Source organism: Rattus norvegicus, chromosome 8 (genome assembly GCF_021556685.1).
Source record: "Rattus norvegicus strain SHRSP/BbbUtx chromosome 8, alternate assembly SHRSP_T2T, whole genome shotgun sequence".
NCBI classification, from domain to species: Eukaryota; Metazoa; Chordata; class Mammalia; order Rodentia; family Muridae; genus Rattus; species Rattus norvegicus.
Window position 1 is genome coordinate 50164475 of NC_141541.1, and position 26163 is coordinate 50190637.

Genomic DNA, 26163 nt, shown 5'->3' on the forward strand with positions numbered 1-26163 from the left:
TGGCTATGTGACCAGACAGGATGGCCTCAAACACACCAAGATCTGCCTTCCTTTGCAGCCAGAGTGTTGGGATCAAAGGTATGCTCCACCAACCCCAACCACAACATCTTTAAACTGATCCTAGACACCCTGGACAAAGCAACAAGGACCCCGGCAAACAGGACGATCAAGAGTCAATCCCAGAGACATCAGTTTGTCCTTTCTCTCTGTTATTCATGGGAACAGAACAACCAGATAAGACACACCCACTCGCCCTATAACCCAGTCCCAAGAATCTGTCCCCAATCTCTGCACATGTGCAAAAACCTGTGGTCAAGATCTTGGGTTCCACTGTGGTCACAGTACAAGGTGACAAGTGGCAGTACTTAGACACAGGAATTCTTGACGGACAGTCTGCCTGCCTCACTCTCTTCAAAACCTTCGGTGGTTACCTAGTGCGTTCAGAATTCAGTACAAAACACCAATGGCTTACGCTCTAAGATCAAGAATCGACAAATGGGATCTCATAAAACTGCAAAGCTTCTGTAAGGCAAAGGACACTGTGGTTAGGACAAAACGGCAACCAACAGATTAGGAAAAGATCTTTACCAATCCTACAACAGATAGAGGCCTTATATCCAAAATATACAAAGAACTCAAGAAGTTAGACCGCAGGGAGACAAATAACCCTATTAAAAATGGGGTTCAGAGCTAAACAAAGAATTCACAGCTGAGGAATGCCGAATGGCTGAGAACCACCTAAAGAAATGTTCAACATCTTTAGTCATAAGGGAAATGCAAATCAAAACAACCCTGAGATTTCACCTCACACCAGTCAGAATGGCTAAGATCAAAAACTCAGGTGACAGCAGATGCTGGCGAGGATGCGGAGAAAGAGGAACACTCCTCCATTGTTGGTGGGATTGCAGACTGGTAAAACCATTCTGGAAATCAGTCTGGAGGTTCCTCAGAAAATTGGACATTGAACTGCCTGAGGATCCAGCTATACCTCTCTTGGGCATATACCCACAAGATGCCCCAACATATAAAAAAGACACGTGCTCCACTATGTTCATAGCAGCCTTATTTATAATAGCCAGAAGCTGGAAAGAACCCAGATGCCCTTCAACAGAGGAATGGATACAGAAAATGTGCTACATCTACACAATGGAATATTACTCAGCTATCAAAAACAATGACTTTATGAAATTTGTAGGCAAATGGTTGGAACTGGAAAATATCATCCTGAGTGAGGTAACCCAATCACAGAAAAACACACATGGTATGCACTCATTGATAAGTGGCTATTAGCCCAAATGCTTGAATTACCCTAGATGCCTAGAACAAATGAAACTCAAGACGGATGATCAAAATGTGAATGCTTCACTCCTTCTTTAAAAGGGGAACAAGAATACCCTTGGCAGGGAATAGAGAGGCAAAGATTAAAACAGACACAGAAGGAACACCCATTCAGAGCCTGCCCCACATGTGGCCCATACATATACAGCCATCCAATTAGACAAGATGGATGAAGCAAAGAAGTGCAGACCGACAGGAGCCGGATGTAGATCGCTCCTGAGAGACACAGCCAGAATACAGCAAATACAGAGGCGAATGCCAGCAGCAAACCACTGAACTGAGAATAGGACCCCCGTTGAAGGAATCAGAGAAAGAACTGGAAGAGCTTGAAGGGGCTCGAGACCCCATATGTACAACAATGCCAAGCAACCAGAGCTTCCAGGGACTAAGCCACTACCTAAAGACTATACATGGACTGACCCTGGACTCTGACCTCATAGGTAGCAATGAATATCCTAGTAAGAGCACCAGTGGAAGGGGAAGCCCTGGGTCCTGCTAAGACTGAACCCCCAGTGAACTAGATTGTTGGGGGGAGGGCGACAAGGGGGGGAGGATGGGGAGGGGAACACCCATAAAGAAGGGGAGGGGGAGGGACTAGGGGGATGTTTGCCCGGAAACCGGGAAAGGGAATAACACTCGAAATGTATATAAGAAATACTCAAGTTAATTAAAAAAAAAAAAGAATTCAGTACAAATTCCTTCCTCAAACACTGCAGATTCTTAATTTTGCTTTATATGTCTGTGTGTGTGTGTGTGCGCGCACGCGCGCATGAGTGTGTGTGTGCATGAGTTTGTGTATGTGCATCTGTGTGTGTGTATGCATGGTATGTGTGTGTATGAGTGTGTGTGTGTATGACTGTGTGTGTGCATCTGTGTGTATATGTGTGTGTGCATGTGCATGAGTGTGTGTATGACTGTGTGTGTGCATGAGTTTGTATCTGTGTGTGTATGCATGAGTATGTGTGTGCATGAGTGTGTGTGTATGACTGTGTGTGTGCATGAGTTTGTGTGTGTGCATCTGTGTGTGTATATGTGTGTGTGCATGTACATGAGTGTGTGTATGACTGTGTGTGTGCATGAGTTTGTGTGTGTGCATCAGTGTGTGTGTGTATAAGTGTGCAGACCACAGTGAAAGCATTGCACGGAGCTCAGAGAACAACTTATAGGAGTTATACCTCCACCTGTGGCTTCTGGGAACTAAACTCAGGTAAATAGGCTTGGTGGCAAATACCTTTACCTCCTGAGTCATATGGCTGTCCCTCCATACTGAAGATTCTTACACCACTTCTCTTCACAAACATGAAACAACACACTGTCCAAACATAAAATTCATTATTCCCCATCCAAGTACCACAATAATACACACCTGCTTCCAGCCGGCTAGTCCCCGTTCTCTACAACTATCTACAGCATGCTATTCCTGCTTCCCGCTTGTCACCCACAGCCTGGATCTGGACAGCCAGAGCTGCCTGGCACTTGCATACTCCCACCAAAATGTGTGGCGTGTACGCCAAATGCCTTTTCTGACTCAATAAATTACATTCTCCTCCACAACTGTATCCAGAGTCAGAACTTTTATACCACGGAAAATCCCACTTGTGATAGAATACCCTGAATGTGGGAGTATTTAGGAGCTCTAAGACATGCAAGAGCCTCAAGGTTACCCCAGGCTTTCTAACCAACTGAAAAGCCTCCCCTTCCTCACCCCCAACTAGCGAGTTTGTTCCATGTTCTTCTCCTCAGGTCAGAACTGGATATTGCTCGGTCCAACTGTCCCACATTTCACATGAAAGCAAAGAGCCCATCCACTGTCCTCGTGCACAGTTTAAGTCTGCTTATTCTGAGCACTGTCCCCAGACAGAAGCTGTCAAACCTATAGGAGGGAGGGCCCGGCTGGCAGAAGAAGGTGGCTAGGATCAGGACGTTGAAGGTCATATCCTGTCCCTAGTTCCTTCCTCCCCTGTCTCCTGGTCTACTTGGATGTGAACAGCCTCATGCAGCCTCTCCTGCGGCCATAAGCTGACCCACCATCCTCCCCCAGCATCACAAACCAACAGCCTCTGACACCAGGAGCTAAACAACCCTCCTGTTCCCATCAGATATTTTGGTCCCAGTCATGTCAAATGAACTAATCCAAGCTGAAGGAGCTAAGAGACAGGAGGCTTTCTTTGTTTTATTTTTCCTTTTTGTTTTTTGCTACGTGGCAAAAACTTACCAAGAAAAGGACTTCACATGTTCCTGAATCATGATCCAGGTCTGGCCAAAATCATCCGACTTCCATAGCTGCAGAGACCAAAATGACAAGAAGCGGTCACCACATGGGAAAAGATGCGTGTCCCGCCGTATGATATCAACCCCTGGCACCAATTGAACCCCAGCCCTCCACGGGGCACCGTGAGGACCAGCACTCAGGCACAGCACAATAAACAGGAGCAGAAGGAAGGACAGACGGATCTGTTTTCTAGAGCAGCTGTGGGAAAACTGAGGACAACTTGCCTGCCACTTGTGGGTTGTCTCACTGCTTAAGTGAGGAGGTGTCTGAACAGGGGACTTGCCTAGCATGTGCAAGGCCCAGGGTTCCTTCCCTAGCGCTTCAAAAAAAATTGGGGAAACAAGGCAAGTATCCACTGAGGGACAGATGGAGTGATTTGCAGGACGTCCACTCAACAACGCATGGTCCTCCTTGCAAAAGGAAGGCAGTCCTGACACACACTGGAGTCCAGGACATTGAAAACACTGTGCTAAGGGAAGTCATCCAGACACAAAAAGACAAACCGTGTGGCTTCTCTTCTATGAGGGATGCAGGGGGGCCAAGATCAGAGACTGAAAACACAATGGCGGTCAGCAGGGGCTGGGGGAGGGAGATGCAGGGAGTATGGATTTAACACAGACAGTGTTTCGGTTCTACAAGACAGCAGTCTGGAGCTGGGCAGTGGTGATATTGTACCACGTAAATGTAACCCATATCCATCAAGGAAGCACACAAAAAGGTTAAATTAAGGTGGTAAGATGCTCTAAAAAAGAAACATAGACTAAAAAAAAAAGAATCAAAATACAATCTGTAGACTTCGGGAATGGCCTGATGGCAGGATACTTGTGTGCCCTGTAAGAAGCCCTGGGTCTGATACCTAGCATTACATAATATGCCTTGGTCACTTCAGTTGACTGCAGAGGGCACTGGCTGAGCCCCGTGCACCAGGATCAACCGAACGTATGAACTTGGCCAGTGAGTAAGTAACCGGCTCATCTTTATCAAATCCCCACAACCTGTAGACACCAGAGGCTTCCATGGTCCCTGGCAGAAAAGATTAAGCCCGAGACCAAACCTAACAAGTCCACCTCTGCTGGTAAACTGACCCTGCCCCTAAGCTTAAGTTACTCCCTGAGGTTTCCAATGGTAAACAGATCTGTGTTTTGGCTAAACAACCACAGAGCAAAAGAACAGTTTCAAGGCTCTTTTGAGCAAAAGCATTCAAGCCTCCCCAGCCAGAACTTATACAGGACCTGCAGAGCTCACAGGTTTATGCCCTACCAGAACTCGCACCACGACACATTTGAGCCTTGAGACAGGAATCCTCTACAGGCTCTCCCTCCCCTGATAGCTTCCTTCAAACTTGATTCAAAATGGGAAATACACAGCATTCACTTTAGAGCTCATGGGCACTCTCAAACACAAAGGGAAGGCTATTAGCGTTTAATACACGATTAATGTTTATAACCAGTTCAAATGCAAGTGCAGTGTGCTTAAGGTGGGGCAGAGACGAAGATGAGTGAGAGGCCTGAGGGTTCAATCAAAGCAGCACAGAACAGAGAAGTCAAACAGGAATATGCCCAGAAGCCACAGAAGAGCCCAGGCCTCAGACTTCTCATGTGACTCTCTCTAATCAAATTTCAGGGCCTCGACTTACCCCACACACTTGCAAAGATGCATATACACCAGGGAAGGCCTGCCTGGTGTTGCAGTCACAGGACCTGCCAAGTGTTGGGCCCTGGGTGCTGGCAGGGACATGGAGAGAGAGTGCCAAGTGGAGTATACTTTTCCTTAGCTGTGGCAAGTGAAATAGTAGCTACCAAGGCTAAGCCCAAGCGAAGAGGTGGGAGGAGGTGAGGTCATGAAAAGGACACGTAATCCACCCAAGCAGAACAGGGGATTTCAAAAGAAACACACACACACACACACACACACACACACACGTACACACGAGTGCACACACACATGCGAGTGCACAAGCATGCACATGCACACACACAACACACATACATGCACACACACACACTTATATACATGCACACACACACAACACACATACATGCACACACACACACTTATATACATGCACACACACAACACACATACATGCACACACACACTTACATACTCGCACATGCACACACACACAACACACATACATGCACACACACACACTTACATACTCGCACATGCACACACACACACTTATATACATGCACATGCACACACACACAACACACATACATGCACACACACACACTTATATACATGCACACACACACAACACACATACATGCACACACACACACTTATATACATGCACACACACACAACACACATACATGCACACACACACTTACATACTCGCACATGCACACACACACAACACACATACATGCACACACACACTTACATACTCGCACATGCACACACACAACACATACATGCACACACACACTTACATACTCGCGCGCGCACACACACACACACATACACACACACGTACACACGAGTGCACACACACATGCGAGTGCACAAGCACGCACATACACACACACAACACACATACATGCACACACACACACTTACATACTCGCACATGCACACACACACACTTATATACATGCACATGCACACACACACAACACACATACATGCACACACACACTTATATACATGCACACACACACAACACACATACATGCACACACACACTTACATACTCGCACATGCACACACACACAACACACATACATGCACACACACTTACATACTCACACATGCACACACACAACACATACATGCACACACACTTACATACTCACCCATGCACACACACACACTTATATACATGCACATGCACACACTTCCATCTGTGCTCCAGAAGGTTCTTACCTGCTTGTTGGGGTGAGAGCTGTCAAAGCCCAAGAGGAGGTTGGAGGCCTTGCTATGAAGGAGGAGATCAGCCGCCCGGAATGGGATGGAGAAGCCATGGATCGTGCTGCCGAAGTCAAACGTGATCCAGAGGTATCGGGCATAAGCATCCACAAAGATGTACTGTAAGACAGAACAGGCAATCTCAGGGCAGTGTCTGGCCAGAGCCACCTGACAGGTCCCCAAACCACGTGCGAGTTCCCCTGTATCAGGGGACGTGGCACTAACAGGGTTTCATCTTCTTCCTCTACATCTCATGAGGACTAGAAGACGCTGGATGCAAGCAAACCGGCCCGGTTAGGATGGGGGCAGGGCAGGGAGAGCGCAGCTGGAAGGCCCCTGCCTTCCACACATTAGGACATATCTTTAAGTGAAAAAAATGTGGGCCGTGCCTGCGGACCAATACCAGAGGTTGTCCCCTGTCCCTCTTGTCCACATAGAAAGGACTGCAGAGACAGGCCAGGCAAGACCACAAAGGAAGCTTGTTAAACCAGGTCATGAGGCTGGCAAACTTTTCTGGTGTTTGTTTTTTTTTTTTTTTAATTCCTTCCCATTGACTTGGCCAACTTGGCCACTCCTGCTCACTGGCCGGCCACTCGGTCACAGTCAGAAGGTGACTACTGGCGGCCAGGACACAGATATCCTGCCTGTCAGATTAGCTGAACTCAGATGGGACTGCCATTATTCCATGCATCCTCTGAGCAGCCATAGGTCACACCTTTCCAGGAAAACCATTAAAATCTCTATATCTAAGATAAGCTCCTCCCTCTCCCCTCCCCCTCTCCCCTCCCCCCTTCCCTCCCCCTCCTCCTCCTCTTTCCCTTCCTCCCCCTCACTATTATGACAGATGACTACATGACCCCCAGGAACCAATTGTGCTGCTTAAAGCAGGTATGGGAAGCAGGGACCATGCCTTATTTTACTTCTTCATAGGACAGCGACTTGAAACAAGATGGCGGCAGCTGCCACCTCAAGACTTGGTGAGGACCAGAGTAAGGTGGTGCAAGCCAGCGCGTGAATACTGCAGACGCTGTCAGCCATATGCTAGGTGTGCTGCAGTCAGGGTCCAGGATCCTTTCCTGGGTGGCAGAGTCTATGTGAGAGGTGGCCACTCCCACAGCTAGTCCCAGGTGGAGGGTGAGTGAGCGGTGACACCGATAGGCCACTGTGAGAACCTGTCCAGTCCCAGGTGTCAGAGGTTACAACATAGAAGAGGTGGGGTCACTGAAGAGTGGTTGGGTGTATCCGTGTGTTCTCTGTTGCCATGGTAAAAATTATTTGGCTTACACTTCCCAACCGTAGCTCATCACTGAGGAGAGTCAAGGGTAGAAACTCAAGCAGGCGCAGAGGCAGGAACCCTGGAAAGAAGCTGCTATCTGGCTTGCTCCCCATGGCTTGTTCAGTTTGCTTTCTTATACAACCCAGGACCCCCTGCCTAGGAGTAGCACCAGTACCTCTCACAGTCAGCTGGGCCCTTCCGTATCAACTTATTCATCAAGAAAATGCCCCCCCCACGAGACTTGACCATAGGCCAGTCTAATGGAAACAAATTCTCAGTGGAGGTCCCCTCTCTCCAAACAACTCTTCTTTGTGTCAAGTTAACCAAAACTCATCAGCATAGAAGGTATAACTTCTAAGAGGAAAGAACCTTGCAGGTCTGGGGGAATGTGACTTTGCGCACAAAGTAGGGTTTGATGACAGCTCAGAGGCCTAAGATTGGGAAACAAGCCTAGGAAGCTGAGAGGAGACAGGAGCGGGGGGGGGGGGGGGGGGGGGGGACACAGCCATGCTCCCAGAAGAACAACAGTGGCCCCAAGGACCAGACAATGAAACAGAACTGGAGCAGAAGGGACCCAGCACCACCCACGACCAACTCTTCACATTCTACAAGGCAGCCAGTGCAAGTCAGTCCAAGGACATTTCCCTACATAACAGCTTCAAACCCCCCTCATCAGCCCTCACTCAAGAAGCTGACCTACACCAGGCCCCTCCTTCCTCCTCCTTTGCATATCCTTCCTGCATTCTCTCTCCTCTACTTCCTCCCCAGCATCTAATGTAAATCTCACACTCTGCAGAAGCCTCATTAAATCTGAGAAAAAGGTAGTAAATGTTTTGAAAGCAAGAACTACTCTAAGCAAACTCAATGCAATAAAAACAATTACGATCCTAGCAAGAGCATCATAATTTGGCCATGGATGTCTTCCCTAAAAATAGCCTGCCTCCCTGCTCCCGAACCATCCCGGCTCCTTGGGAAGGTGGTGCTTTCAATCAGGAAGGATTGCTCCAGAAATCTGTGTCATGCCTTTCCTACAATATCCCATTCGTGAATATAAAGTGTCATACTGATTATGACAAGCTACATTTTTTGTTTGTTTGTTTGTTGGGTGGGTTTGATTTGGTCGTTTTCTGAAGAACACTCGCTCCACGACAGGCAGGAAGCGAGAAGTTTCCCAGGCTGCGTCTTGTTTAGACTGTTCCTCATTCACAGTGACTCAGTGTTTTGGGTCATCCCGTCACGCCTCCCCCTTTTAATAACGAGGACGCTGAAGCTCATGGCAGCTAAATGCCCGAGATGACTCAGGAGCAAAGTCATATCTAGCTGGTGCAGAGCCCAGAATTTAACAGTCCATCAATCCTTAGTGTTCTCCGAACCAGACGCAGCATTTCCTGATCTCAAAGCATTTCACTGTGGGACTTAACTCACTTGTGTGCCTATTCCCCTCAAATGCCCCTCGGTTTCCCCCAGAAAGCTCACCTTCTGCAACCCCCCGCCCCAAGCCCCCATGCTCCTCCCATGACAACCCTGGGCTTCTTCTACTCTTTGCAGATTCCTCATCTCCATCTCCCTGCCTGGATGCTTAGAGTCTTATGTCCTTTGCCAACTCAGTAATTCTTCCACACGGCCTCAAACCCTGCCTTTAACAATAGATGCCGGATGGTTTGCTTCAGTTCAGATGTGGTTGGCCCTATACAGGTTTACAGATTAGAAGCTTCACCCTTAGTGAGGCAATGTTAACCGATGACACCGTTAAGAGGCAGCTTCTCGGAACTGGGACGATGACTCGGTCAACAAAGTACTTGTTGGGCAAGCATGGGGAACTGAGTCCGGATCCTCAGTACCCGCAAAAAGCCAGGTGTCATGGTTCCTCCTTCCGATCCCATCATAAGGGACTAAAGATGTTTCATTTTCCAGATTCTTCTCTGTTCTTTCTGCTCTAATTCATCACACATATTAGAAGGGGCCACACTTCCCAAAAGGTTCCTGCCCACCACTCCCAGACTCAAAGATTCTCTCAGTGTTCTTTGCAGTCCTCAAGGTGAAACTCAATCCCTTCTACTTCCAAACAGCAGACAGAGTGGCAATGCAGAATACTCTGCACAGATGCCATAAGCCAGGCTCTCTGGAGTCTCTTCACCCATATATACCTTCCACCTAACAACTCTGCTCCCACTACTGACACCAAATGTCTACCCTAAGCCCCATTCCTAATCCAGAGCACACCGGTGGGCCTTATCGCCTCAAGTAATCCCCCTGTTCCCCTTAGAAACAAGTTGCACTCACCACCCACAGCATCTTGTACACCTTGATGCTAGGGCACATGGTAGGAAAGAACAGAATGTCCTACCTAAGTCTTATGAGGACTTAAGAGTCTTAAGTCTCTAAACCCTTGGCTGGTAGAGTCCCTGGTGAACAACCGCACAGATTGGTTGAGAGACCTGACCTACCAGTTGCTTCCTAAATTGAGATCTCAGAAGCATGTCTGCCTACCCTAGCTTCAGCAGCCTGTTTGTAATCTCTTCGCTTCCCAGAGGTACTCCTGCGAAGACAAAGTAAGTGTACAAGGCAGTTTCTGTGTCAACTTGTCACAAGCTAGAGTCATCGGAGAGGAGGGAGTCCCGATTGAAAAACGGCCTCCATGAGAATGGGATATAGGCAAGCCTGTAGGACATTTTCTTAATTGGTGATTGATAGAGGAGGGACCAGCCCGTTGTGAGTGGTTCCATCTCTGGTCTGGTGCTCCTGGGCGCTATAAGAAAGCAGGCAGGCTGAGGAAGCCATGTGACCAAGCCAGTAAGCAACACTCTCCATGGCCTCTGCATCAGCTCCTCCCTTCAGGTTTCTGGCCCACTTGAGTCCTTGAGTTCCTGCCCTTACTGTTTTTGATTATTTGGAATGGTGACTAAGATAAATCCTTTCTTCCCCAAGTTGCTTTGGTCATGGTGTTTCATTGCAGCCATAGAAACCCTAACTGAAGATAGTAAGTTACAGGATTTATCTACGCAGTGGGCTTTCTCCAGCTTTGATGCAGAAACCTAGTCACGAGGATGAGTTTGAAGCACAGAGAAGGCACAGAAGCAGGGAAAAGAGGAGAAACAAACTGTTTACTATTTCCCTGCATCCATTCTCAGCCTGGAGAGGGACCAGATTCATCTGCACTCCTGCTAAGGTTAGACTGTTAAAGCCAACCATGTCTCCATGACCCTTGTCAAAGAACCGAGACACAGAAAGCAACTGCCCGCATGACTGTGATGACTGTGGGTGCCTCCAAGGCCGGGAGAGCTTCCAGACGGCCAGACCTGCGTATCACATCAGGGAGCAGGACGCAGGACCAAGAAGCCAGCAACAGAATACATGCCTGTGTCTCCATCACAAGGCAAAGAAAGGCACAGACTATCCTCTTCCCCAACCCACAGGCCATCCACGTTGTCCCTTCTGGCTGTCCAGACCTTCCATAGCTGCTGCTGATAGCCACCTGAGACACTGACAGCCTCACCGGGCATCTTTACATAGGTGATGAGCCTGGGCCCAGCACTGGACACCAAGGCGTCCGGCCCTGTGTGGCTTTTCTCAGGAAGCGCTGAGGGTCTAGTGGGGCAATGTCTGCCTTCCAGGGGACAAAGGTCAAAGAAGCTCCACCAGTACAGCAAATGTCATCACTTCCTTCCAGAAGTATCTGGGGAGTGGGGAAGTAGACACCCTAAGAAAAGAAGTCTCCTTCCTCCCCTCCCTCCCTCCATCCTCAGTTATAGGCCTCACCTCCAACTGTCATTTTGTCCCCCAAAAAGGCAGTTGCTTTTTTTCTGCGTCCACATCCCTACCAGCTCCAGAGCATGCATGGCCAGTTTGCCATGAGAACCCTACCATGTACCGTGCACCCTGAGCTGTACACCGCCCCCACGTCTCCACGCGATGCCGAGGCCTCTTTATTGTGACCGTTCAGATATCCCTGCCTCCCTCTTTGCCCAACATGTCAGGTGCTCTACCCTCTCTGCAGTTCAAACCCCCACCAAAGCTCAGGCCCTCTCTCCGCTCTGAACTCGTTCACAGGAACTCAGAGCATCCTTCCTGTCTTCAGCTTTGTGGCCTGCCAGCTGTGCTCTAACCAGAAACGAGAAGGAAGATCACTTTACCTACACTTGGACGCTAAGTTGGAGGGGGTGCTATAAATGGGGAGAGTCTAGGGTGGGGAAGAGGGCTTCCAGGCCAGGACTTCAGCCAAAGCTGTGAGGTGGGGTGGAGATCTAGCGGCGACAATCATCAGGGAAGCACACCCTGGTGACACAGACAATCAGAGAACTATCTAGAAGAAGCAGCCAGCCCCTTAGCATCCTGGATACAACATCTCGCCTCTTTCGATCCCATAATAAGGTGGCCACTCCTCACCTCTAGGACCCTCAAGCCCAGCCTGACTCATCATAAGGTAGGGGCAGGCGCGGCAATGCAGACCAGAGCCAGTTCCTCCAATTTCTCCTTGCTTTCCCCATGGTAAGTGTACAGCTCACTGTCCATTACTCTGAGGTCACCAGGCAGGACTGTTTATCCAGCAACAACCATGCTGGTAAAGAGCCACCACCTAGAAACATTGCAAGCACTTCCTCCTAAATCATGGGTGGCCAGGCCCCCATGAAGGAGGGAAGGGGAATTGGCGGGGAGGAGGACTGGGACTGTGGATAATGCCAGGACACCTTCTCCACAAATCCAGTCATTGAAATGACCCTCCCAGACCTAACTCCCTCTATTCTGATTGGTCAGGGCAACCATATGACTTGTTAAATCTTTTTAATGCAGTCTCTGCTAAGAGACCCAAGGCAACCTAAGAAACCAACATCACGGCCTTGGAAACATTCTGTGGCCTTGGCCAGTGGGTCCTTCCTGGACAGGCAGAACCCAGCAGCTCCTTTCACCTCAGGAAGCTTTTACTGTGGAGGCTGTTTTCTACCTTGGGGCATTTCCTAGAAGCCATGAAATCTCCACCTCTAGAAACATGGGGTCTAATATAACTCCCAGAGCAAAGAGATACCAAGTGGCAGGAAAGCCTAGTAGGCTGTTGGGTTCCTTTCATGCTCTGCCTGTGACTACTGATCAAAGAAACAAGGCAACTGGGACTCTAAATGGGGAAGGTATGAGGTATGGGCAACAGCTATAACCTGCTTCTTAGAATTTCTTTTCTTTCTCCATATAAAGTTCCAATGAAGGCACACATGCATGCATGTGTACAGAGAGAGAGAGAGAGAGAGAGAGACAGAGAGACAGAGAGACAGAGAGACAGAGAGACAGAGAGAGAGGCAGACACGTGTCGATAATGCCAACAAAAGCAATAGTTCAGCATCCACTCTTGGAAGCCCAGGATCAGCACCGTGTACCTAGGAAATGCTCCAGCTGCCAGTAAAGTTGGGTGATTTACTGGTTGGCATATTTACTGTGGTTGAATCTGCCCTTGTTTGTCCATTTCCCCTCCAGGGCAGCCATCTTCCCAGAATGCAGTGCGCCAAAGCCAGAGGCTCCTTACCCTCTTGTTGTCGGCAGGGCTGTGGTAGAATTGGGAGATCACGGCTTCACTGCTGTTTCCCACACCAAAGTTCAGCTTCTCTGAAATCTTATTGAATGATTTTCCATAGTCATAAGACACATATACCTGGAACACACAGAAAAGGGGAAAGAACAGGAGTCAGTGAAGTGCTGAACAGAACAGCCTCTAGCTGCACCTCCACATGCGAGCATCTGACCCCTGACCCTAAAAGAGCATTGGTCCCCTGGGGCGACCAATCACGAACTTCTGATGAGCATCACATGGCCCACGAAGGAGAAGCAGGTGACTTCTGTGACTGTCCTCAAAGTCAGGGCGGGCCAGAGCAATAGGAAGCATGAGAACTCTACGGGCACCCCTGGACCACACAGTCCTCTCACTTCTGAGGGCCCAGGATCAGTTGGCAAACACTGTCAATAGGACGCCTCCTCCTGCTGGGTGAAGTGTTCCAGTCTCGATGCAGAAAGAATGAGTTCTGGGAGGAAAAGAACTGGAAATTTTTTTGCATCTTATTGAAATATCCCCAGGAGGTAATCAGGACAATTGAATTCTTCATCCTTTAGCCAGGAAATCGGCGTTCCATACCTGAAGAGAAAAACAACCCATCTAAGGCCTCCAGTGAGTGCAAATGGAGAAGGTGCTGAGGGATAAAACACGCACAGAGGTTCAAATGCCCGCAGGCTGGAGGGGGAGGCACAGCGTTTGTGTAGAATATACAACCCCTGGCACACGCGTATACACAGAGGTGCCATCAGTAACAGAACCCACCAGTGCTTTACGACTCTACAGCATGGGAGACCACAGCAGCAGCAGCGAGATCCTGGACCCTGCCAACAACTTGCTTTTCCGCTGCCTCCTGGCTTCTAATAATACAGTAACCACAGAGACGCATCGGAACGATGCCGTCTGTGCAAAGCCATGGCACAGAGAAGACCATGGGGCTTGTGAGATCGGGGACTTGCCTAGGTAACAGCAGAGGACGTCCACAGGACAGGGGGCCAAAGAGATGGTGCAGTGGCTAAAGCTAAGCACTGGCTGCTCTTCCAAAAAGAACGGCACTCAGCACTCAGTTCAGAGAGCTCACAACCAGCCGCTTGGATCCAGCTCCAGGGATCCTACGCCCTCTTCTGACCTCCGCAAGTACCTGCATGCACAGGCATACGCATAAATAAACAATAAAATAAATCTAAAAGAAAAAGAGGGGGATCCTGACCAAGGCTGTCTGTCTTCGAGCTAGTGATCTCAAAACCACTATTATCTCGGGCCACAAGGAGTAAAGTGGAAGCTGTGGGGGTATTTGTGACCTAGACTTTACTGTCTGTGAGATATGAAATATTAATATAATCAAGGGATGAAACACAAACCAGACAGATGAAGATCACAGTGTTGTTGTTGTTGTTTTGCTTGTTTGTTTGTTTGTTTGTTTCAGTTACTTATGGGAAAGGTAATTGTAAGAGGCATGAAAGGAAAAAGAGCAGGCAATTTCTAAGGAGAGACTGGCTGGACTCAAGCCAGAAACTGTAGTTGTCATCCCCACCCATTTGATTGAACTACAAATAAGCCTTGAGGGTTTAACAGGAGCCAAGTCCAGTACTGGGCGCCAGACACACATAGACCCAGAAGACACGGTCATCAGACGCGGATGGGTCTGAAAACATGCGAATGCTTGCTTGTTAATGAAGCCATGAACGTGTGGTTAAGGACAGGAGGCTGTACACAGGGAACCGAGAACAGCAGGTCATTACCATCTAATACACGTCAAGGTGAAAGGAGGCGGGGTGTCTCTGCCTCTAACCGGGTGTTCACGGGACAGTGCTGGCACAGGGCCAGCTAGCAGGTAGATTATCCACAGATAACCTGAGTTATCAGCAAAAGACCAGGCGCTTGCCAAGAATGGACATGGGCTTCCCAGAAAGGTTGAGAAGCTGAATGTCGCAAACTAACGGCTTCTTAAACAGAAAACTAAGCCAGGACCCTTCCAACTCCAAGACCCTGTGAGGTAAAAAACACACTGTGAAGGGGAACATGGGGTCCTGTGTTTACACCGAGGCAGGATTTTTCAGTGTGTAATCTTCCCTCCTACACATCTGGCCTCTGTCTCCGTGTAGCTTCGGGGTAGCAGTGTACATACACAGCTTAGTCAACGAAGACTTATGTAATGAACAAATGTGATTATAACCAAAGAATGAGTAAATGAACATGCAGAGTCAATGAACAGAAAGAGTGAAGCGAATTAATTGGTGAGTCACGGAGAAGATGGTGCTCAGTGTCTGCAGTGGATTGGTTCCAGAGTCCCCATGGAGACTGAAATCCGGTGGGTGACACACGAGTCTCTGAGATAAAATAGCAAGAAACCTACACAGAGTCTCCCACATACTTGAAACGATCTCTAAACAGCCTACCATAACTCAGATAATATGCATCTTATAATGTGTGAATGGACACTTGCTTGTGCTGCGTTGTTTTAACAATGACAAGGGAGGGGAGGGAGTCTGTGCTCAGAGTGGACATCACCTTCTGCCCTCACGTTTTCAGCTCACAATTGGCAGACTCATGGACACGGCTCACAGACACAGCCGAGGTACTGTTACTTCTTCCTTTTGAGACAATAAAATCTAAGCTTCGGCTGCAAAGGACTGGCCCAGGGTCACACTGGTCGTCACTGGTAAGGCTTTGCCAGTCTCTCGAGAGTCAGAGCCTGCTTGTCTTTTCTCTCTGCAAGTTACCCTTGTGGGGACGGCCCCCTTCTCCACACTAATGTCAGGAAGTCTAGCTAGAAGGGAGAAGAGACCTAGGCAGACAGAATACATAAACCTCCTGAGATTCTCAACAACAGGGCTGCCACAGGGCAAGTGGCGGTAAAATGTCTACCTCATGGCACCTACAAACAAGCCAGGCTGCCTCCTGAGTCTTACATTTAATAGAGGTTAAGAGGAAGTTGACAAGAACTCACCCTACCCCTGAAGCCTATCTCAGGCTGCTCATCAACCTGCCTTGCCTCGTCCTGGTTGAACAATTCAAACAAGCTATTTTTATCCTGTCCCTGTAACTTCTTACCTTCTCTTACGCAGACACGGAGCATTCTCAGGGCTGGGTACCCCCCACACGCTGACGGCACACAAAAGGCCTCTGGGAGTTGGAGTAGTGCTAAGTAAGACGGTGGCTTTCCAGTTTCTGTACTGCACCCCCCCAGTACAAATTCCATCTAGGACTGTCTTCCACTCAGGGCAGCAGGATGCTGCTTTCTCACTGCCCGAGGCCGTCACCAGTTAAACCTGAGCTCGCTGTCTGCAGCCTATACAGCTTGCTTTCTCTCAGACGCAGGGTTCTCCACTGATTAGTCCCTCTCTGACCTCAATATGACACTGTTCCTTAAAGAAAAAAAGAACTAACATCGGTGGGTTACTAAGGTCCCTTGGCCCCAAGGTCCCAAGTAGATCATTTCTTTACCCATAAAGATGATCCTTTGAAGTGAATGATGTTCCACATAGTTCAAAATTATGTAATGATAATGGAGGGGAGGAGGAGAGACTGAAATGTCAGAGGCATCCCCTCCTGGCACTATCCCGAGCCTTTTATAGCACTGATACCGTCTTCAGGGGCGTGACAAACGCTCAGGCAAGACGCTGGCCGGGACCGTTCTGAGTGACGTCTAGGCCTGGCATGGCAGCTCCCACCTATAATCCCAGAATGAGAGAGGGGAAGGTAAGAAGAAAAGAGGAGTTCCAGGCTAACCTGGGCTACACAGTAAGACCCAGGCTAGCCTGGACTACAATGTGAGAGCAAGTCTCCAAGGGGGAGAAAAAGCGAAAGAAAAGAAAAACAAATGGCCACAAATTTTAAAAATTATAAAAGGAATCTGGGTGGTGCCTGACACTCTGCATTTCTGAGCCGCATTATATGATGACCTAAAGACCGTATTTGATTACCATTCTGGTTTGCTTCCTGTTGCTGTGATAAAAAAAAAAAAAAAAAAACAAAACATTGGCCAAGAGCAACCCATTAGGGAAGAATGGGTCTGTTTGGCCTACAGGTTACAGCTCACCATCCAGACAAGCCAAAGTCGGTATTCAAAGCAGGAACCTGAGGCAGGAGCTGATGCAGAGGCCATGGAGGGATGCTGCTCACTGGCTTACTCCCCTGGCTCCCTCAGCATGCCTTTCCTACAAGCCAGGACCCCTAGCCTAGGGTGGCTCCGCCCACAGTGTTCTGGGCTCTCCCACATCAATTGATAGTCAAGAAAACGCCCCCACAAAGTGGCCTACAGGCCAGTCTGATGGTGATTTGTTTTCTCAGTTGAGGTTCCCTCTTGTCAAACGACTCTAGCTTGTGTCAAGTTGAGAAAAACACTAACCAGCAAAGGCACCAGTGCTTGGGAACTAGAGGAGCTGTTTGCTTTTGCAGTACAGAGAATCAAACCCAGAACCATGTACGCCCAAGCAGTTGTTTCTGCAACCACTGCGCTGTAGCCCTAGGCTGTCCACACAGCTTTCCAACCAGAGAACTGAACACCATGGGATGAACTTTTCTCTTCATAAGCTCATTGCCTCAAGTATCTTGTTATAGTAACAACAACAACAATGACAAAAAAAAAGACAAGGATAATGTAATGACTCCAAGTCAAATTATAAATGGCAGAGCCAGGACTCCAGCCCGGGCATTCTGATTTCAGAGGCTCTCTGTTGTTCCATTAGCAAGGGTGGGAGTTCTGCCACCTAATTGGTTCAGGAGGGAACCAGTCATAATATCACACTGGTCCACAGACAAGGAGAACGAGTCTTATTATTCACAGCATCTCGGCTGATTCTGACCCTCTGGTGAATACGGTCCCTAGGTAGCATTTATGATCAATGACATTGTCCCTGAGTACTCCCTCATGCCTGCTGGTAGTTGGTGGATTGTTATTGGGGATGGGAAGTACTGTATTTGTTATTTTTTAGATAGGAACTCACTCTGTAGCCCAGGTTAGGCTTGACCTCACAATCCCCCTGCCTCAGGCCCTTGAGTGCTGGAATGATCGCCTTGGCCCATGAGTACTTTCCGGAACGTATCATCAGAAAGCAAAGATAAAGAACTGGGGACAGTCGGGGTGAGGCACATCCTATGCTGCGGCTGGCTCTTCAGCTCGCTGCAGGAACAGGTCACCTTGGCAGGAGACCGTCCTCAGCTAATGATCACTGACGACAGGTGGTTTAGTTTGGCTTTGCTCAAGAGCAAGCCATCTGGGGTCCCAGTATCCAGGCCCAGCCTTGTTTACATACACAACACTCCTGACCTCAGCCATTCTCTGCCCTGCACACTAGCTCTGTCCCTTCAGGTGGGGCCTTTCTGACCCATGCTTCCAGAACTCTTTAAGGAACATTTGGATGCTCCCTTGCCAGCGCCACTGACTCTGGCCTCTGAGTCACGGTTTATTTTTGCACTAACTCTGCACATCCAAACATCTCGGTTTCGGTTTCGGCAGCCAATTCTTTAATGCCGTTCGTACGCGGACAGAGGAACATTCTGCCATCTCTGTTTATTAGCTCTGGACATTAAGTTTCCTTTCCATTTAATCTTCTCTCATATTGTCATTGTAGAATAATGGCTCCAATAAACTCTTCAAAACACATAAACATTTCCACAGAGTGAGAGTTGAGCTGAGCAGGCTAATAATACTTGGGTGGTCACCACTCTTGGTTCACTCAAGACTGAGAGGGTCTGAGACGTGACCTTTCAACGCTTGGCACAGAAAAAAAAAAGCAAACAAACAAACAAACAAAAAACAAAAAACAAAAACGGGTCTTTCTGGTGATTCTAAGTCAGATCCATGATAGGACCTCCATTTTCATGATGGTCTTCCTCACTCCCCCACTGACGTGTTGAATCACCTGTTGTGAATTCACTTGTGCCCTAAGCCCCTTTGCGTGTCCAACCCAAAATATTTTTAAAAACGCTAAAATATGTTTACTTACTTCGCAAGACAAATATTTTGTGGAAAAGGGATTATTTTTCATGCATAAAATACCCTGAAGTTTCCTCAGCATAGAATAGCATAGGGCTGGCTTTGGTGCCTAAAAGAGACTCCTATTAAGAGGTACTAGACTAAACATGTACACGGGCAACTACAGCACATCCACGGCCGACAGGCATTCCTGCATGGCCACCTGTGTGTGACAACAGCTACCGCTTGCAAACCTTGAACATATTTATTTATAAATTGGTCTAAGTCATTGCCCCAAACAAGTCCAGCCTTGCTCAAAAGCAAAACACCCAGACTAGCCGTTGTCTGCATTACCCCACGCTCAGTGTCTCAGAAAGTTCCCTACACAGCCTGCAGCTGAGGGGCCAGCCCTTCTTCAAGCCTCCCTGACTGTGGCCACCCTAATCAACTTCTCTAGAGAACATCCTGAGACTCCCTCTGAACACACCCAACCCAGGCAGCAGACACACAGACAGGGAGCTCTCAGACAGCTCGGCGAATCCCAAGAGCACCTTAAACCAAGAGTATAGGGAACCTCTGGCCAGAATACTGTGTAATGGAAGGCCTACGGCATGTTCTAAGCACAGGGTCGTCCTTGTGAAGATGGTAGACACCCTCCCCAAGGCAGAGACCTTTGCTTTGCACACAAGGAGAAGCCTGGACTATATGTAGACTTGGGAACCAAAGACCAGCTCTGACCCTAAATTTTCACTTGGTCTAAGTGGTACCTGTAAGATCTATACTTCAACTACCAACTGGTAAGACATGGACGTTTTACACACACACACACACACACACACACACACACACACACACACACACACAAACTTCTGGGCTGGGGGCGAAAGCTCTGTGGTAGAGAGGTTCCTAACATGTGCAAGGCCTTGGGTTCCATCCCCAATACTGCAGAGTAAAACCAGTGACCTATATGACCGTGTGCTCAGGAGATCTGGCTATTCTGGACCAGTAACCTGCATGGCCTCCAGGTCCTAGGGCCTGTCTCAGCACGGCCCTGAGAAGTATTTCTGCTGCTTCCAAATGCCTCTCTACCACTCACCAAGTACCAGACACCACACTGCAGTGAAGAGACAGACAGTGTTTCTCAAGCCTGTGTCTCTTTTAAAGGTGCAGAAATGACCTACCATCCAAGGCCATCCTGGTCTGCATAGAAAGCTCCAGACTAACCAGGGCTACACAGTGAGACCCTGTCTCAGGGAAAAAAACAAAAACAAAAACAAAAACAAAACAAGTAAACCTTGGAGGTGCCTTCCCTCCCATCCTGGATCTGGGGGTCTTGCACAGGCTTCTCAGTTTGTAAACATTGTTTTCATGTCTTCAAATCATTCAACCAAAACAACAATCATCAACAGAAAGTGTGGAAATTAGGAATTAAGAGAATTCGTGTCAGGCAGGCATGGTGACTCCTGCTTATAATCCCAGCACTGGAGAGGCTGAGGCTGCAGGACTGCTGTAAGTTCAAGGCCAACCAAGAGACAGTTATGGAAACTATAGAGTATGCTAGAGAGTGAGATCCTGTAACAAAACAAACAAAAAACAATATAGATCAATGATAGAAAGAAAGAAGGAAAAAGAAAGAAAGAAAGAAAGAAAGAAAGAAAGAAAGAAAGAAAGAAAGACAGATAATAGAACAGACAGATAGATGATAGATATTGATAGAGATGTTGTTAGATATGGACAGATGAAGATTGATATAGATTAGATATAGATATAGGTAAGTAGATGATAGATGGATGGATATGATAGATAAACAGAAGATGGAGAGATAGATGATACAAGATAGATGATTGACAGACATACATAGGAGATGTATAGAGAGAGCTTGGATATACATGCAGATAAAGGGGTGGTATATGATAAGTAAAGAAGAAAGAGACCGAGTCTGTCAACAGCTCATCAACCTTGTCAGCATATGGAAAAAAAAATAAAACAGTTGGACTCGATCTGGACCAGCTCCAAGCCGCTCAGCCCTGGAGTGCTCTTTGGCCCTTTGTGGAGCTATCAGTGCAGGCCACCTGTGAGATTTGCAGCCACCAAGGCAGACTACCTATGACTTCACAAAAGCCACCCTACACTGCACACATCTCCTTGGACGCCTCCACCCTGCGTTCAGCACACGAGGGATGCACTCATTACTTTCCGTATCTCTTCACTGTCATATAGTTCATTCCATCCATCCCCTGAGTCCCCACGATTTTTTCTGACATGGCAACCTAGAAGATCAGAGGGGACATGTCAATAGTAGCAGGAAGGCCCAGGGTTACACAGGTACTTACATCACTGCTCTTGGGCCTTGTCAATGCCAGGCTGTCTCGGGCTAATGCCACGATCACGTTGCTTTTCTCTCCAGCCCAGTGCACCACCATCTGATTGTGGGAGTCATTCAGGCTGACCTGAAAGAGACCAAAAGGAAATCAAGACCCGTGGTGAGTGACAGGCACACACATTCCAAATCGAGGCTCTTGGTGCTCCTCTGTCACTCAGACTCTGAGATGTGAGGTGTGGGGTCAGGGCAGACTCTTCTTACTGCCCTGCAAAATCTACCGTTTGCACCTTCCCCAGGAAGAAACACCAACCCCTTCTGCAATCAGTGACCCTGTGGATTTAGTCAGACTACAGAGAACCTTCCTGGGATAGCACTGCCCAAGGGACTCCTTTGCTTTGCTTCATCTTTGTTGACGTCAATCCCCAGCTACACTGATCTTTACTCTGCATGTGTGGTGTGTACCTGTAAAACTGTAAACACTATTTATTCAAAAAAAATTCTCTATAGGCTGTAAATAGTGGGATGGGGAAGGGGCCAGCTAATTGAGGATGGGCATTGGATGGAAGGAATAACTGTTTTTTTTTAACTTATATTTGAGCACGCACACACACATACATGCAAACACACACACACACATGCACACACATGCACACAAACACATGCATACACATATATATGCACACACATACACATACACACATACATGCACACACACATGCACACAAACACACACACATGCACACATACACACACATGCACACAAACACACACATACACACACAAACACACACACATACACACACATGTACACACACACACACACACACACGCACACACACGCTCATGAGTGCAGTATGTGTGGAGGTCAGAGAACGGGACAACTTCCTTGGAGTCAGACCTCTCCCTTCAACCATGTAGATTCCAGGAACTCAATTTAGGTTATCTGTCTTGGCCACAAACATCTTCACCCACTGAGCCATCTCACCCATCAGAAGAAATACCAGAAGTTCTGTATTACAGTAGGATGACTATCACTGACAGCAACGGTTAATTGTACTCAAAATGGAGATGATGTTAAATACTCTCGATGCAAAGAAATGACTGACTCTGACTGGGATGCCTCTCAGTTCCCTGCTGTACTGAGGATGTACCAAGTATCTGACCATTGCACACACACTGAAACAGCTCCACACTGAACCTCAGGAACACAGACCAGTGTGTGCCAATTAAAAATAAGCACACAGCCCTGTTGTCCTTCCCCATCCACAGGTGGCAACTCCAGATCCTAATGGCCCAGATGCGAGCAGAGAAAGAGCCTGAGTTCCTGACCAATAGACAGGCCTGCCAATCAATGATCAGGAACACTCCCTTGGAACTGATCAGATTTGAGGGATATATTTATTGATGATAGAAAGCTTTCAAGATTTGTCTGTTAAAACTGAGGAAGGGAACAAAAGGGAACAAAGAACTTGCTTTCACCTCACTCTTACCACATGGAAAATTAGCAGTGTGGCCTTTTCTCCTTTCCCTGTTGTGCCTGTGGCTGTACCGCTCTGAAACCATGTGTTCTCGCCTTAGTTCACCAATGCAAGGACAGACATGAGCTCCAAGACTTGCTTTTCAGAACACTTGAGCTCTACATGTCACCCAACCGGTGGGGAAACCGACAAGCGGACAAGCTCCGGGTGCATCACTGAGAAACAGGAGAAGGCCTCCCCAAACCTTCAGAGTACTCTGAAACAAGCCTAGTCTCTGCCAGCCTCCGGAGTCATCTCAGACCCACAGGCAAGGAGGTGGAGCCTAAGGGACCCGGCGGGCGCCTGGAGAGCTCATCTGCCCAGCACCAACACTAGCTCTAGGACTAAGGAGTTCACATTGAGTGAGCCCACATTTCCGACTGCAGAGCTCTAGCAGAAAACCTGCCTCTCTCACAGCTCCACCCTCTTCCTTTCCTTTCCTTACCTCCTCCACCCACTCCGTGGGGGTGCTTTCAGATGTCACAAGGGAGAAGAAAAACACCTGGGCCACAAACTTGGCAGCCAGCTCCACCAAGGAGCTAACTAATCTGTAACAGCCCGGCTTTGGCTTTTAAGCACCTGCATCTAATTTGATCCAAGAACCAAACGTTTAAAAGTACCTGAAGAGAGACCGCTTCAAATAAAAAGACACTTGAGATACGTATATATTTTTGAGAAATAGATATATTTCCCTCCGAACTGCACTTCTCATTCCCAGTAGATATGTCCAGGCAAGCATCAATAGAAATGTGCAAATCAAAAACAAGAAATAAATTATTTAAATCAAAAAAAAAAAAAGCTAAGAGACTCTCCCATGCCCCCTCCCACCCCTGCAACTCAAACTTTCTTGTAACTTTCTCTTCCCTCCCCCTCCCTTCCAACCTAGGCTTCCAGGAAGAAACTGGAAATACTCATGGCTCAGAAGCCCACCAGCACAGACACCTCAGATACTCAGGCCAAAACCCTCTTGCCTACAAAGCCATCTGCACCCCAGGAACCAGAGAAGATCAAACAAGACACCTATGTAAATGGCACTCAGAAAAGGGGGTTAGGAACCTAGGAGAATCGCCTGAAGTTCCCATGAGATCTAAGATGAAAAGGTGACCCATCCGTATGCAACCTGGCCATCCTCAAAGACAGGGCGAAGCCCTCCCTCTGGCGGGTTAACAATCGGAGGACACTTTGAACAGGCTACAAAGTGTTACAGGATCAGAGTCGGGAAGAGGTCTGACAGCACTTGCTGGGGCCTTTGTAGCAGAGGACATAGGTTTTGTTATCTGATCCTAAGGGATGAGGGATGAAATGGGCACAAAAAGCGGCATCCAAATATTCCAAGGGGGGTTCTTATAAAGAGGGCCTCTGAGGGGTGAGCTTGGTGGAGCGCTTTTTTCTAAGCCCTTTCTATCTGATGTCCCCTTTATTCCCAAGAGCAGACTGGAAAAGGGCAGCCCAGCGAAGGGAAAGAGAAGGCTCCCTGGCAAGCAAAGGTGTGTCCAAGGGTCACCAGGCACTCGCACAAACGGTTCAGTTCCTTGCCTTGGCAAAGATGTCAAGCACATCCAGTCATGAGAATAACTCCCTGGTGAGTCACCACTAATCTTCAAGGCAGCCCAGGTGCCCATCCCCCCTCCTCCAAAGCACAGGACCCAAATCAGTAGCAGGAATCGATGCACCCCAAGGACAGGCAAGGGAGCCAGGAGAGGGAAGTAGGCAAGCCATAAATTTTATTAAGGTCACAACATGCAGTCTATTTTCCTCCCGTCCACGGCTGGACTACAGGAAAAGGCAGGATGCAGTGCCCAGAGGACTGTGGCCAAGAAACCAACAGCCCCCCAGGGCAGCCCACACCATTGAGAACCCACAGATTCCTGTGGCTGGATCCCCTTGGTGATTTCTAGTGTATTTGCCCGCGCTGCGGCCAGCTCTCCCTGTCACCTGCCCTCTACAGCAGCTGCAGGCTTGCAGACTGGTTCCACCAGCCTCTCCCACTTAGTTCCACAGGCTGATCTAGGAGACACTGGCCTGCCAGTGGGTGGGAGAAGGTGGGAGTGTGACTTTTCCAGGAACATAACCTTGATGTGTAGTCAGTCATAACCATAACCCCGGGGTGTGAACAACCTTCCTTCTCTTGTCTCTGGCTTGCAGGGCATAGCTGGAGCCTGATAAATGAGACACAATTAATTGGGGCCGGAAAGGCAACAGAGAGGGGCCGAGTGCCTCTGCTGGTGGGGGTGGGGAGGAAGGGAAGGTAAGACTGCACGCTACAAGGGTCTCCGAGAAAAACTCCGTCTTTGATGACAAACTAAATCTGTAGGCTTGTCGGACCTCTGCTAGGCTCGCAGGCAAGGGTTTAAGGGAACCCCAAGAGGCCCTGGTCTAGGATGAACGCCCTGGAGGTTCAGCCCTCCAGAGGCTACTCTAATATCAAATCCAGAGGTCCCCGAGTCCATAATCAAAACCCTAGAAGCCATGTGGCCCAGGATCGGTATCCCAGAATTCACCTGGTTAGAAACTAGAGACCTAGAGAGCCACGGCCCGAGATCAAAAGCCCTGTCCGTCCCATCCAGAGTTACTTATTCAGAAGCCCCTGAAGGTAGCCCATGAATGAGCCTTTGGAAAACACATAAAAAGCCTGAGGCTCGTTTGGAAGATGATGCATCTGCCCTAGTCTCCTGCTTCCAGGTATCGAGAAGCGAAGGCAGCACTGTGTTTGTTGATGGGTTGAAGAGGAGTCAGCACGGCCTTTGGTGGGGAGCTGGGGAGAAAGCTTGACTTCTGAAATTTGGCGTGGTTGTTAATGACGACTCTATGCGACGCTAATTCCTTGCTTTAATACAACATACCAGGCACAAAGGGTCACACACTGCATGACTCAGTCTCTATAAAATATCCTGGGCAGGGAAACCCATGAGGAGAGAGAGAAGTGAGCGGCCGCCAGGAGGCTGAGGAAGAGGAGAGGAGGGAATATCTAATTTTCTTTGGGACGCCGAGAACGTCACAGACACGGACAGAGATAATAGACACACAAGGCACGGGTGTACCGAATGCCACTGGATTTTCAATGGTCG

General features: G+C 48.3%; 1 protein-coding gene across 1 annotated transcript in view; it reads right to left on the bottom strand.

Moving 5' to 3' along the window:
- The window catches only part of Sorl1 (sortilin related receptor 1), a 162951-nt gene that overhangs the window by 124238 nt on the left and 12550 nt on the right, over positions 1 to 26163 (bottom strand). Inside the window, 4 exon segments of the mRNA NM_053519.1 lie at positions 3554 to 3621; positions 6485 to 6646; positions 13315 to 13440; positions 21589 to 21705. Coding sequence (NP_445971.1) covers positions 3554 to 3621; positions 6485 to 6646; positions 13315 to 13440; positions 21589 to 21705 — 473 coding nt within the window.